The sequence below is a fragment of the Cupressus sempervirens genome, chromosome 4, assembly GCF_028749045.1.
Source record: "Cupressus sempervirens isolate cs-2001-9-10 chromosome 4, ASM2874904v1, whole genome shotgun sequence".
Taxonomy (NCBI): domain Eukaryota; kingdom Viridiplantae; phylum Streptophyta; class Pinopsida; order Cupressales; family Cupressaceae; genus Cupressus; species Cupressus sempervirens.
The window spans coordinates 476,972,693-476,987,731 of record NC_143121.1 but is presented as its reverse complement, the minus strand read 5'-3'; the positions used below and the strand labels follow the sequence as shown (position 1 = coordinate 476,987,731).

Here is a 15,039-nt window from a genome sequence, read left to right as displayed (position 1 = left end):
ATATTACAGCAGTTTCAATTTGCAGTTTGTAATGAGTTTTGAACCCCATACTCTGTCATTTTATATATTTCAACATTGCCTTTGTGCTAAATCATGGGTGCACTTGTTTGTTTTCATAAGTGTTGCCTGTGTGTTCATCAAAACTTGTATATATTAACTTTCGCCATCATTGCATTTATCGTGAAGACCTTTCATCTTGTTTTATGGTTTACATATGTCCTGTTTGAATTAGAATATGCTATGATATGCTCATATATAATTTCAAACTTCACCATAAATATGTTTGAATGGCAGTCTTCCATTATAGCACATGCAATGGTGATGATTTGGGATCCTTAAAGGCAAATCTCTGGAATTGCTCATTGTATTCTACGAAGCCACTTCGAGAAATTCTCTCAAACACATCATAGGTGGCCTCTCTGCAATTTCACAGTTTGTATGAATGCATCCTTGAACATTTCTAAATATGATAATATATTAATATCTTCTCCTATTATGCCACGATGGACATTTATAAACTATTCCAATGCTCCCATTTAGGCTGAAAGAAATTGGTGAAGGTTGTGCGATTTGGCTATGTACCAGCCAACTGCAAAAAGCTTTTCAAAGCCTTTGTAACAAATCCCTTTGCATGCACCATGAAGAAGCATTACCCTGTGATCTCCTTGAAATATATCAGGATATGCACTGGACATTTCCTGATGATGAATTGACCGAGATACCTGCTCACAAGGCATCCTCTGTTGACAACCGTACTGTTGCTCAAATGACAACACATTTTGATGAGAAAGCTGTTCAGAATTCAACTCCCTGAGACTGGCTGTAGATACAGATGGATGAAAAGCTCTGCTGCCTTGATCATTGTACTGATTAACATTCATCCCATATTGTGATTGTTCCAACATTTGAGCAATATCTGACTGTTACAGTTCCCCGTGCTGCAAATTTCCCGTCCAGTGCTGATGTGCAAGGCTAGTGGAATGGGGATCAAACCCCATTACACACAAAGCAGCTGCACTGCCTACAGGATTATCCATTTGTTGACTTGAAACAAAATTTGGAATATGGAGGTCACTGAGTATATCATCTTAAAATTAGCAGTTTGCTTGTATTATAATCAGTTATAAGACGCTACATATTGGATGGGTGTACTACAGCAGCACACTAGTTAAGCAACTGAAGCTATTTTTAAATTCTGAATATGGCATTTTCATAGTCAAAGTTAGTCTACACTTCACCAAGTGCTCAGCATATGGTATAGTACTTCTGAACTCACTGTAGGAGGTACAAAATGAGTGAACACATTTATTTATTAGTGACAATCATGATGACATGAAGATTTTGCTCATTTGGCATAGGATTCCAAGTGCTGCAAATAAGATTTTTAACTTATATGGGGCTCTAAATTTCTTCCCAAAATTTAGATCCCTGACAGATCCAATGTATTGTGATGCCTAATATTAGTAGTAAATCTTCTTGATCATCTTGCGACTTCAATAATACTCTGCCAAGTGGATCTCTGTGTCTGTCTGCCAAGTACCAAATTAATCCAAACTTTGATGACATGTTCTCTGTTACAAGATTCAAGAAGAGTTGGCAGATTAACGGATTTCTGGATGATTCATTAATAAACAGAGGAACAAATGTGTTCCTTATAAAGAATTACAAGGACGTTGTTTCTAAAAAAAACAACGTAGACTGAAGACAGAATTAGAAACAAAACTAGAGACAGGATAGGAAACATTCCTATCTGGACTGGAGAAAAAAGAGACGGGATAGGAAACATTCCTATCTAGACTAAATGACGGACTACAGACAAGTAGTTGACCGTTATTGAAAGTATAAGATATTATCTTAATACCCTCCCTTAATGGTCAACGTACGAATGTCAAAACATTCTGGGATAATTGAGACCCTCCTTGGATCTACAGAATGTTGAAATCAAGAAGCTTTGCCAGAAGAGTGCTATGACTCAAAATAGATTGCAATTACAAAACTTCGTTTTTGTGGAAAAAAGGGTAAAACCCAGAATCTCACACAACCTTGCGTATTACAGACAACTTGAAATGATTTTTGAGGAGAAAATCAACAAACCCAGAATCTCACACAACCTTGCGTATTACAGACAACTTGAAATGATTTTTGAGGAGAAAATCAACAAACCCAGAATCTCACGCAACCTTGCGTATTACAGACAACTTGAAATGATTTTTGAGGAGAAAATCAACAAACCTATAAAAAACAGAAACAGATTCAGAAAGCGAAATATGCAGCTTCGCCTTGATCAGGACTCGGAGAAGTCGGACGCTGCCTAACACCCAGAACAAGTTGATCGGTGTTTCGATATTCGAAGATTGCAATGATGCGCTGCTTCCAGGTTCCATAATTGCGACCATTGAATTTGGAATTATGTTCGAGCAGAATATTTGTCAGAGATGCCATGGCATGTTTTTCAATGAAAAACTGTGAAAATCTGTGAAGGCACGTTCTTCGAGGCAAAAATACGAAAGACCCAGAAGAATCAAAGAATGACCCAGAAGAGAGCTCGAAAAACCCAGAAGGAATCTCCTGTCGTTTTCTAGATCCGCTGGCTCGAAAATCAAGGCACAAAAATCTAGGCACCCAGAAAAAACGGATGACAACCCAGTTGAGTTCTCAAAAAACCCACCAAAAATCTGCAAACAAAATATTTTTTCGACGCCAAAAATTAGGGTTTCGAAAAAAAAGGCCCTGGCTGAAAAAGGCTTGAAAAAACTTCAAATTTCTTGATAAAAATGGCAGATTTTTTTTCAAGGATCGATGTGCATGGACGAATGGGGCTAGAGTGTGTTGAACAAACACAGGCAGACCCGAGTTCAAGAATTTCTCTAGGCCGAAAACCCTAAGCGGGTTTTAGAGAAATTCAACAGAAATAATTTTGAAAAAATTTAAACAAATAATTTCACGAAGAAATTATAAATTTTTTCGAAAAAATTTAAGTAATAGCTCTGATACCATGTTACAAGATTCAAGAAGAGTTGGCAGATTAACGGATTTCCGGATGATTCATTAATAAACAGAGGAACAAATGTGTTCCTTATAAAGAATTACAAGGACGTTGTTTCTAAAAAAAACAACGTAAACTAAAGACGGAATTAGAAACAAAACTAGAGACAGGATAGGAAACATTCCTATCTGGACTGAAGAAAAAAGAGACGGGATAGGAAACATTCCTATCTAGACTGAAAGACGGACTACAGACAAGTAGTTGACCGTTATAGAAAGTATAAGATATTATCTTAATATTCTCTTCCCTGCTTACTAAGGGTTTCAATGTAACTGAGCAGTTAATCTACTTTAACAAATTATAATCTTCTTTAACAAATTATAATTTAGTAAGTAAATCTGCATCTTGCATAGGTACCTTGTATTTATGAATATATTCATTGACAAATCTTTTGGTTTCTATTATGACTTAGGTGATGTTAGAAATCTTCCATTCTGCTGAATTAAGGTTTTGACAGCAAATACAAGGTAAATTGGTTCACAGGCATGTTGGTGACAGTAAATTAGGAATCCTGACAGTGAGAAGGTCCAATTTACTTGCAGATTCTTTGTTGAACATTAGGGACGCCCCAGAAAGCCTAGAAAAAACTGGTTCACGGGCATGTTGGTGACAGTAAATGAGGAATCCTGACAGTGAGAAGGTCCAATTTACTTGCAGATTCTTTGTTGAACATTAGGGACGCCCCAGAAAGCCTAGAAAAAACTTAAGTGTGGAGAGGAGACCCACTATTGTTAGTACCTAGATCTTCCTGCTCTCCAGAATAATCAATGCAGATGTGATGAACCCAAGTCCTCCAGGTCATCCATTTTTTAAAATGCAGGGACATGTAGCTGGGAACCAACAATCAGTTTTTTTAATACTATCCCAACACGTCTTATTGCTACAAGAGGAAATTTTAAAATTACTCTTATAGCCTAAATTTTTCTCAACATAAAGACTATATTTGTGTATTGTATTTTGCATAATAATAGATTGACATATGAGGAAGATCACAATGAAGTCACTACTGACTTTGACAACCATGAGAATAATTCTATAATGACATTTTAATTTTGATCATGCATCAACCCTTGGAATACAATAATTTAATATTCTGAGGTAAAACAATTTGAGCAGTTCCCTGTACCAAGTTGTTCCTTCACGCATTCTGAAAACAGCTTGAAGAAAAGAACCTTGTTCATTAGTTAAAAGTCAGCTGTGACCTGTCCTACATGAATCCCAAATGTAATGTTTCTTCTACTTGGCAGCATACACTGATTATGCATTCTCTGCTTAAACTTTACACTTGCAGTAAATTTCAAATCTTCATAATTAGAATTCTAAGACTAAAAGCTTTCGTTTAAATCTCATGAGCCAAGAGTTTCAACATCACTTTTGCATGGCTTTTAAATCAGAAATACATATAAAGTAATAAACCAACCATTTGCTTTCAGATGGGAGCTGTTATCAACAGAGACCATTTTCTGAGGCTGAAGAGGCCCAAGTCGATGTGTCCAGCGATTGAAAGAGCACCGAATCCATACTTCAGCTTTACCATTCAAAACAGTATTTGATGGATTGTATAAGACTGTAACAGACTTCCCAGCTTGAACTTCCATAGGTTCTGTGTAGAATATGTGTTTTTGAGAATCCAGGAACCGTTTTTTTGTTTTCTGCTTCATTTCAGCTTTTAATTGTTGCATTTTCTCAGCCTGCAGTTTGAACTGATTTTAAGTCCGTATGTAGATTTATGAAACAAAGTTAAAATGTGCAAGCGACATGTTATCTTCAAATCAAATAGGAATGACATTAGAGTTCCCGATGCCTTCGTTGCCATGCAAATATTGAAATAGAGCAGTAGAAAATTTAAAAGCATCACCTAACTACATTTCCTGAATATAATTTATACATGCTATGTTATCAATTGAAGCATTATTTTTTTTAATTTTCAGGATGAACCTTTCTACGAGCTGCATCCTCAATTTTTTGTCTCTCCTGCTGAAGCTTCAAAAAAAGAAAGTTCTCTTCTTCAGCCCAAAAGAGTTCTTCAGGGATAGATTTTGGTACAGTGGCGTGAAAATCTTGATAATTATTATTGTCATACACCTTAGCATTCCCTGGAGGTCCGTCAGCAAAGACCCAATTAAGAATAAATGCTCGCTTTGGGACCTCCACTGCATATGTCCAAATTAAACAGTTAGTTTTGCTTAAAAAGTTCATTTTTGTTTTTCACAATAAACTCTATTTACGTAAAATTCTAATCCTACTTTTCCAAAAACATAATAGATATTTACAAAAAAAGCCACTTCAGATGCTAGATAGAAAACTATATTCTCCAATATACAAGCAGTTGCTTGGTTGCAAATTTTTACAGTATGTCCTACCCAAGAACATTATTTAGAATTTAAATGCATGAAATGCGCTTATAATAATAAACCATAACTGAGAACTAGATGACAGCACAAAGAGAACACACTAAAGTCTATATGATAACCTAGTTCGTTTGTTCCTATTTTTACCTAGCACCTTCTAATTAATAGATTAGCATTTTTTTGCTATTATTTTTGGTCAATTTAAATGTCTTCCTTAAACTTTCATGTAATTAAATATTCAGTCCGTTTTCAAAAGATATTAATTTTTCCATTGCGCAAAATTAAACCTTGTGGACTCTAGGACAAGCCAAGTGAATAAATCTGGCTGCACTCAAAATAGGTGGGGATTTGCTCAGATTTATAGTGGTAATAATGGTAGTTTTAAAAGCGTTGAGGGTACATAATGACGGCCAAAGAGCCCTTTCTCTCCATCTCAGACCCCAAAAGAGAACCAGTAACAAATGACAACCAGGTTGTCTCTATTCAAATAGAATCGGAAAGATGGAAGGATTTGGTGAACCTATATAAGGAAAGGTCTTTTTAATGGAATGGGTGGAGGATGGCTGGTGTATCCATGCCTCCGCAAGTGGTGTGGCGAGAACTGAGGTAAGCAGGTAGTTCTCAAAACTCCCCCTAATGGATTTTCCCGAGTCATTTGTGGGTGCGCTCGGGAGAAACTATGGATTTTATACAATGGGACTTTCCTTATGGGAGGCATCGGTTTATTCATTAAGGACTGGTCTCTGAACTTTAATCCAAAACAAATGCCTATTCAAGAGGTCCCAATATGGGCCCATCTATATAATCTTCCTTATGAATACTAGAATGAGGATACTCTTCAAGTTATTGGGAATAACATTGGGAAGATTATCAAAGCTCATGAAGCTATTGAAAAGAGGGATTTCAGTATGTATGCTTGGGTTTGTATTGCATGGAAACAGCGTCTGCCTCTGCCCCGTGGAATTGAAATCTGGACTAGTGAAGGGATTTGGTGAAAAGAGATCAAAGTAAAAGAAATTACTGAATAGTATAAAAAATGTAAAACTTGGGGTCATACGGAATCTGAATGCATCATGGATAAAAAGGGAAAGGATTGGCGCAGGATGCCATGAAAGAAAAGTTGACTTTTTTTTTTTTTTTTTTGATGGAGGGTTCAACAAGTTCACTTTGTTTTGAAAGGTCACGAACGGAGAAGTGAGATCAGAAAAGTTCAGATAAGTGAGAGAAGAATCATTTGGCGGGATGTCTGAGTGAAGGAGAAGAGAATACACAAAGGGTTGAGCCATTGGTAAAAGGAGAGAGGAAGTTGAGCCCTCAACCTATTGACAATATGGAGCCTTAAAATAGTAAAAATCCTTACTGCGACAGGAGAAATCCAACAAGTGGAATTGATGCCCAATTCAATTTCAATCTCTTGACTAGTGAAATGCTCGGTTGGAGGAGTGGATGTAAATTCCCTTGGGGACCTGGAGCATCAAGAATTATTTAAGAGGTTTGTTGAAGAAGAGACTTCTGGTGAGTTGGAAGGAAGTATGGATCAACCAATTTTCAAAGAGATTCATGTGTCCCCTACTACAAAGGCTACCAAGGCTTCAACATGCGGAAGATGGGCTCCACCAAAGATGATGATATCCTTGGGTTGGAGAATGTGGACAAAACCTTTCAAAGGAGGACTATTAACCAAAAAAATCCAAATCAAAAAATGCCAAAGTGAGAGGCAAGAAGTCCAGAGGACGCTAGACCAACGCAAAGCTTCTAGAGATAGCAGGTAATAAGAAGGGTCAAAGTACATTGAGATTTGGGAAGGCCTTTTTCTCTCTCGGGCAGAAATGAAGGTCCTTACAAGGAATGCTAAAGGGGTCGCAATGCCCTTGACAACTATCATTTGATCAAAAGGTGTTTTGATCAAATGAAACTTAATGTGGTCTGTTTACAGGAAACCAAGCCGAAGTAAGATCAAGATAGCACAAAATTAAAAGGATAGAGATTTTGGGATGGCATACTTGTTAGTTCAAATGAGGCCTCTGGCAGACTAGGAGTGTTGTGTCATCCCCAATCAATGAAGGTTGTCACGGTAGATCAAGGTAAATCTTGGGAGTTGGTAAAGATTAATATTACACATTTGTTGCAAAGAGATACAGTGCCTATGTGATGCTCTCTTAAATTTGAAAAAGTATGGTTTCGAGAATTTAGTTTCAAAGATAGTGTCTAATTGGTGGGCTAATGCCCCATCTTGTTGGGGGAATAAGAGTTCCAAAATTTTCAAAAAACTACAATTTATCAAAGCCAATCTCAAAACATGATATACAACTCACTTCAAAGATATTTTTGAAAACAAACGGGTAATCGAAGAACAGTTGGAATATCTAAATAGTAAGGTTATTAGTGATGGAATAGATAAGGTGTACTTCCTAACAGAAAAAGATTTGCAGGCCAAATATTCAGAAGTTCTAGCATGGGAAGAGATTTACTGGAGGCAAAAGTCCCAGGGGAATTGGCGTAAGGAAAGTGATTGCAAAACCGAACTTTTCCTTAGTTTTGTAAAGACAAGACAGTCAATTAATAGAATGTATTCTATCAAGTGTTTAGATGGGTAGAGAGTCTTTGAAGTGCAATGTATTTATAGAGCATTGTCCTTTTTTTCCTCTTTATGGTCTAGTGAAGACTCAAGTTCAATAAAGGAGAACGGTGAGGTTCTTGATGTCATTTCAAAGCTAATTTCTAAGGTGGAAAACATTTTTTTAATGGAGCCAGTGTCATTGAAATTAGGTCACAAAGCTCTTTTTGATTTGGCAAGGGACAAGCACCTAGGCCAAATGGTTTTCAAGCTTTATCTTTCCAAACAAAATTGGATTTGGTGATCCAAGAGCTTTGAAAGGTGATTGAGGAACCACAAAAGGATGGGTTTGTTTTGAAAGATTTCAATTATACTTTCATAGCCCTTATTCCCAAAATGGAAGAAACATATAACTTGGAAGATTTTAGACCGATCTTGTTATGCAATGTGGTTTATAAGGTTATTTCAAAAGTGGTGGCAAATCACTTAAAGTGTGTGTTGGGTGCCATAATCTTGAAGGAGTGGAGTGGTTTTACTCACAAGAGATCAATTCTTGAAGGTATCATTATTGCATATAAGGCCATCCATTTGATTAGAACAATGGGACAACAAAAGATTTTAGTTAAATTGTGTATATGATCAATTTAGCTTCTATTTGATGATGTTACTATGTCCACGGATGAAAAAATACCGACTTATCAGCAATAAGCAAACTCGTCGTTATAAGGTTGGATCAATGAGTAATTGCCATATTCACTAGCTGGAACTTACCCCTGATAAATTGGTGATAAGTGCACTATTTATCATGCATGGTACAATGCGATTTGGCATCAACTAAAAAGGTCATCTTGCATTTAATCAAATGTATTTTGTTTTCCAAGCTCAAAAAAACTTCCAAGGTTTTTAAAGGTGATTTGCAAGAATTTAGATCAATTCTTAGTGCATTTGAAGAGGATTTATAAGTAAAATCGGATTCATGAGTAAGTGTTCAGATTTTTTCTTTGATTATTTTATTCATTTTATCACTCTTTGTTGCAACTAGGTTTATAGAAACTCTGTAATAAAAATTAAAATATGTTTTCACCTTGCTAACTCTTTAATATTTTATTTTGCAAATGCTTGGTGGCAAAATTGGGGTAGAGATGTCCCAAATTCGCAAAGACTTGCCCTCCGAATCATATGCCAGCCTTGTAGTTCATCCAATGACGAGTACAGTTGAAGCTTGTTTCAGGCCATCCACACAAAGAAGAGGAACAAGTTAGTGTAAAAATACCTCAATGACCTTGTCTTTGTGCAATATAACCTTTGGTTGCGCATAAGGAAGGTAGAAGAAACACCAGCTGGTCCACTTGATTTGGACGATAAAGATCCTTACTACAATTGGACTTCACAGGATGGAGGTCAAATCATAGCCAATTATGCAAAGGAAGGAGAAGCAGTCACAACAGACTTCTATGACTAGACTCCCTACCCCTCCCATAGTTTTTAAAGGAGTTGTTGAAAGGGGAAGAGGAAGATGTAGACTATTTTGATGTTGTACTTGTATTTACTTATAGTTTTACAAAGACAATTTTCTATTATAACTTTGTTTCAGGCTATCAGGTTGATAGCCATCAACATTCCACATGGGAATCCATTGTGTACCTCATTTGCATTTAAATATATCTAATTATATCTTTTGGTTACTCATTATTGACTCATTAGATGCATTCCTTATCGAATTTTGCAAAAAAATGCATTACTAATTAAATTTAAGCAATTTTTTAAGTTGCCAAGAAGTTGCTCAGTAATTACTGATTTTTTGCCTTTTTTGGGCCCTTGGCGATAAGTTGCCAAGTACGAGTTTTTCAACTATAACTATGATTTTAAGGTTAATATGTTATAGGGTGCATGGAAAAAGTTTTAGATCCTTGAAAATCTACTAAGTTCTTGAGTTCTACAATTTGCCGAGTCCAAGTCTGAGTTAAAAAATCAGCTTACCAAGTCTGCACTAAGTTTGAGTCCAAGTCAGGCAAGATTCTACAATGCATCGGTAAATTGCGAGCCTCTCATCGCAGAGGTCTTGGGTTTGAATATACTCAAGATTAGCACATAATAATAAGTAATCTAATAATAATAATAAAATGAATTATAAATAATCTAGGCTTTGGCCAATTACCTATCAAAAAAAAAGTTTGAGTCCAAGTCAAAAAATCAGCTTACCAAGTTTGCATTTAATTTGAGTCTCACAACTATGTCATTAACCAATCTCACGTATTCAAGATCAGAATTCCAATGTCTAGATGGAGATTGTCATTACTCATGAGTCTATTGATGAGAATTACACAAGGAGGCAGGAAGGGCTTGTGGTTGGCTCACACACCTTTTTAAAGTTTTTCAATTCAAAATATATTTATTAAAAAAAATATGTACTGGCAAAGGATATCTAATCATTCCTAGAACGGTCGAGGGACATCCCAAACATCTTTAGTTATCTCAAGGATGGCCAAATGTCCAAAGAAAGTTAGAGGTCACCATGGACATCATCCTAAGGATATTTCCTGATTTCCCAATAATAAAGAACACCCCCTACTATCTCATTGTCCCAAGGATGATAAACATGGTAATAGGGAGGAAGATGTGTCCCTATCTTACCTAGTAGAAAAGGGCTTTGTTTGTGATTATATTTAATTTGGATGACAAAGAATTAACACAAACGAACCTTGATATGACGTTATTTATCAACCAATTATTTTAGGAATATAATGGAATGATAGTACTAAGTAAATCATTATGGAGAAGGGTGTAGGAAAAGGAGTTAATGTGTGATAAAACTTCAGAATAAGACATCAATATCTGCTCAAAAGAGTGAACTTGTTTGTAGAAACCTCTGACTTCCAATTATTCGGGAGGCAAAGGTAGTCCAAACAATTTATGCAGCTTATAATCCCAAACTTGATTGGTAGACATCCTTTGGTGCCTTAATTTTGTGCAACTTATTGAATTTCTTACAACAGAAACATATAGCATACAAAATCATGGAAAAAAAATGCAAAACCAAGTTTCTAGCTCCTTTCTGTAACACAAGAAAAATTAGTCAAGAAAATAAAAAGGAATGAGACAACTAAATATTTAATGCTTCAAAATTAATATATGATGAGAATCTTAAAGTGTAAAACCACTGTATTAGCTTGTGCAGAAGGTGGTTTTTTAAGTTTGAAAAATAACATCAAAATAGTAATCATATAGAATTAAGCCCCCAAAAACAAAAAGTAATATGACTACATGCATACCCTCCGCAGACCACCAGTCGCCATCTTCTGCATTATCATAGGCCAGTTTGTGAACTATGGACAATGCATCTTGCCAATTGTTGTAGCCACCATGAATCCAAATATCTGAAGATGAAGCGAGTGGACGAGATTCTCGATTATAATAAATTTTCACCCTGTCTCCCCCTCTAAAATCATCAGGCTCAATGTACCATAAGCCACTGACAGATTTTACAGCCATCTGCAAGACTTGCCGTGTTTGTTCTCGCCTTTCAGCCACTAACTTCTTTGCTTCCGCTCTATCTGCTTCCACTGCAGCTTTTTGGTTCTCCAGCCTTTGTTGCTCTGCGGCCATTCTCTCCCTCTCAGCCTCCTCTGCTGAAAGTCGCTCCAACTCCCTGCGTTTTTCCTCAAGCAGAAAGTCTTCAAAAGATTGTTTGTCAAATTCCCCTTTAACTACTATTGAGAAATCTCTGTTGTCATTATTTTCATAGACTTCAACTCCATTGAAGAACACAAAATCTATTTGGTACACCTCCTTCGGTATGCTTAGTTTACAAGTCCACCAATCTCCACTGATTTCACTCTCCTGCAACTCTATCGTGAAAGAATTCCATTTCCAGTTATTGAAAGCTCCCATTATATAAACCTTTGGTTCATTGGATAAGGCTGTTATGCTTTTATTAAAGTAAATTTCAATTTCACTCCCTGACTTTGCAGGAACAGGATAAAAGAATATCTTATTGTGAACAGAAGAGTTCTCTTTTGCGAGTTTTTCCAAATCCCTTTTCCTTGCTTCAGCTTTTTCCTTCTCTATTTTCTGTTTTTCCAATAGCTCGGCTTCTTTCTTCTTTATTGCAGACGTTACATCTTGAGTCATGTGTACCTGTTGATCGGCACGAATTTCTTGTGATTTCTCAATTTCAGACTCCTCACTGCCTAGTTTTGATCGTCTGTTTTCAATAAGGCCACTTCCAATACCTTTTATACTTTTCTTCTTCAGATTCCTTTTCCCACCAGTTACCACCACTTGTTGAGCTTCCCGACTCGTCTTGTCAACGTCATCCAAGTCTGTATCACTGATGCCCTGTTCCTTTTTTCCCTTATCTTGATCTTGCAAATCTTTTGCCAGTGCTGGAGCAGAAATAGGGGACCCTGGAGAGTCCCTTGAAAAGGCATCCTTAGTCTTTGGTTGCTGTGATTTCTTACGAGACCTTCTGCTGAACTCTGCAAGGTAAAACTTGTTGAAATTGTGAGCTAAAAACTTTCATTTGACTGGCAGTAACAAAGGATGAAAGTACATTTTTCTGCTGTTACCATATCTTGTTGTAAAAAGATCGATTCATAATAAATTACTTTTATAATCATGCAGTAAAGCTCTTTTCTGTGTGCTTGTTCTAGGACAATTTATGATATTCCAATTATTGAGCTATTCATATTCTACTTCTAGTCAGCTTTCAAACTTTACTAAGATGTGAAAGAACATGCTAACCTCCACTCGCGACAATACTTGTGGAAAGTCTGTTATTCTTTGAAACATCCTGCAGAGAACCATTCCGAACCTGCCAGAAATATATGGCAACAATATACTATTACGTGATAGAATAAGTCAATGGAAAATTCACAGCCTATGTTACTGTTTATGGACTTCGGCATAGATCAATTGGTACTGAGCAATGGCTTTCACAAATTTAGACTTAACTATTCTGACTTTTCAAATAGCGAGGGAATGCTAATATCGAAAATTCAAAACATATTATAAAGATTCATTTTTATTCTTAAACAATAGTATTTTCTATAATTTTCTATCGGATTGGCATGACCAATCATCCTTACATTATTAGGAAAGAACATCAACCTCAAAAAATATATGGAAATATAGTCCGCAAAGCCTGAATATGGACATACAAATACAGAATATGCTTTGCTAACAATTCAGGCATGCTCCACCTCCTATTATAAGAACCTTGCATTCCAATTTGCGAGTTTCAAAATTAAACTTTGACCAAAGCTGATTTGCACAAACCAAATAACACAATCACATATACTCCAGCTTTTTCGAAAGGAGTATCAAAGTACGTTCAATGGCCATTTCATTCTTATTTTTTGGCTTCAGTCTTCCTTTTGAGAGGTTTCCAATGAACCCGGAATGTTGATAAGGTTGAAAAAATGAACTTCGCCTATAACAATTAACAGTGTCCCTTCTCCGTCATGTTAAGCGTACTTTATTAGGCTGCAGCAGAATGTATTGGCAGCTCAAAGGCCCTACCAAACAGTGTTACTGTCAAGAGAACCCCAAAGTAACCAAAATGCATTTAAATAACCCGAGTTTCTTAAAGCCCGTCAACTTCATGGGATGATGAAGTAAAAGGGGCTTTGAGTTGCACTTCGATTAAATACTGGTGAGAGGCTCTAATATGACTGAACTTTTCTATAAAAGTATAGTTTGACTAGAGAGCACATTGAAACCCACACATATAATGACATAACTTCGTTGAGCCTGAGACTTTTTCCCAGAGGCAGAGACTAGAAGTAAAAGTTAAATAAAATGAAGTGATCTATAAAAATATTTTATACTGAGGGCTGATTCGCACCAGCTAACTGTCAAGGTAAGGTAAAGGGAGTTCAATTTTGTCTTCTTAACTTCTGTGTACAGTCGTTTCATCATTATATTCTGCCCTGTCGTTCCAATAAATATCACGAAGGATTTGGTTTACCGATGGTTTACCACGAACCCTATAAAACTCAAATATGATCAGTATATTACCTCTACACCAAGTGCCAGAGAAATCCCGCGAACAAGTAATTTACTGATTTCCAAAAACACAAACATGTATGAAAAGAATTGGCTGTGTCCCGCAAGTTTACAGGACATATAAAGCGTTACGGCCCACAACAGTTGATTCCCTTAATTTGATGCTCTAGACATATTAAAGCACTATCTGTACTGCGTAACATTCAAATAAAAGGACTATCAAAACAATTTTTGAATTTGTCTAATATTGTTCAAATATTTTGTTTTCCAAAAGATACAAAACGTAGACACTCTAAATATTTGCGCATCCCTAACTGTAAAATTTGCTAAATCCGGCAAGCCAACCAGTTAATACATGCTGGTGAGAATGTCCGTTGTTGCTAACCAAACTTGTTTCGAACAAGAAGTCAACAGCACAGAAGTCGCAAAATGGAAGGCAAGGTTTTATATTCCGCATGTAAAGAGAAAAGGGGGAAATAAAATGCTAAAAAGAGAACCTCGGGAAAGGAAGCGAAAGAAGCGTGGAACTTGGAAGAGGTGTTGCAAAAGAAGCGGGAAGGCTCCGACGAAACATGAACACTGGTTCTCCATTGCATCGACTTCTGCAGCGCTGAAAAATTTGCCATCCTTCCACCGGATTGGAGTGGGTTTTAGAGGCACAGGAACAACGAAATAGGCAATCTCACTCGGCCTCACCTGCAATTACCATTTCCAAGGTAAGGTGGCCACATATTCAAAATGATAACCAATGACTCAACGACGCGTAGAATTTGGGTATATGCAACGGGAGCTGCGCCTCCATTTACGAGGCTGCCTCTGTAATTAAATCGCTTGTTACAGTTTAAGCCCTCTGCATGGTGATGTGTATGTGAGATTTGGAGGGGAGTTTCATGTTTATCATTTTGCTGTAGTGGACGTTAATAAATTCGCTCTCAACATCACATGATTGGTTAACAATTTGGTGCGTTTGCTGAAGTCTCAATCCGAACACCCCATTCGCCACGGTCACGTTTATCATCTTTACGCTTGTAATTCAACGCACACTTACCTATCCCCTCCCCACAAGCTATGCCCGTCTA

At 36.7% G+C, this 15,039-nt stretch overlaps 1 protein-coding gene across 3 annotated transcripts in view; it reads right to left on the bottom strand.

Annotated features, from left to right (window-relative positions):
* Positions 1-14,828, bottom strand: part of SS3 (starch synthase 3) — a 239,001-nt gene extending 224,173 nt beyond the window's left edge. For all 3 annotated transcript variants that reach the window (XM_089825567.1, XM_089825568.1, XM_089825569.1), the window contains exons 1-5: positions 14,458-14,828; positions 12,698-12,767; positions 11,227-12,432; positions 4,985-5,199; positions 4,467-4,737 (exon numbers count right to left, since the gene is read on the bottom strand). In XM_089825567.1, coding sequence (XP_089681693.1) covers positions 4,467-4,737; positions 4,985-5,199; positions 11,227-12,432; positions 12,698-12,767; positions 14,458-14,586 — 1,891 coding nt within the window. In that variant the 5' untranslated portion in view covers positions 14,587-14,828. The remainder of the gene's footprint in view (positions 1-4,466; positions 4,738-4,984; positions 5,200-11,226; positions 12,433-12,697; positions 12,768-14,457) is intronic.
* Between the last annotated feature and the right edge of the window lie 211 nt (positions 14,829-15,039).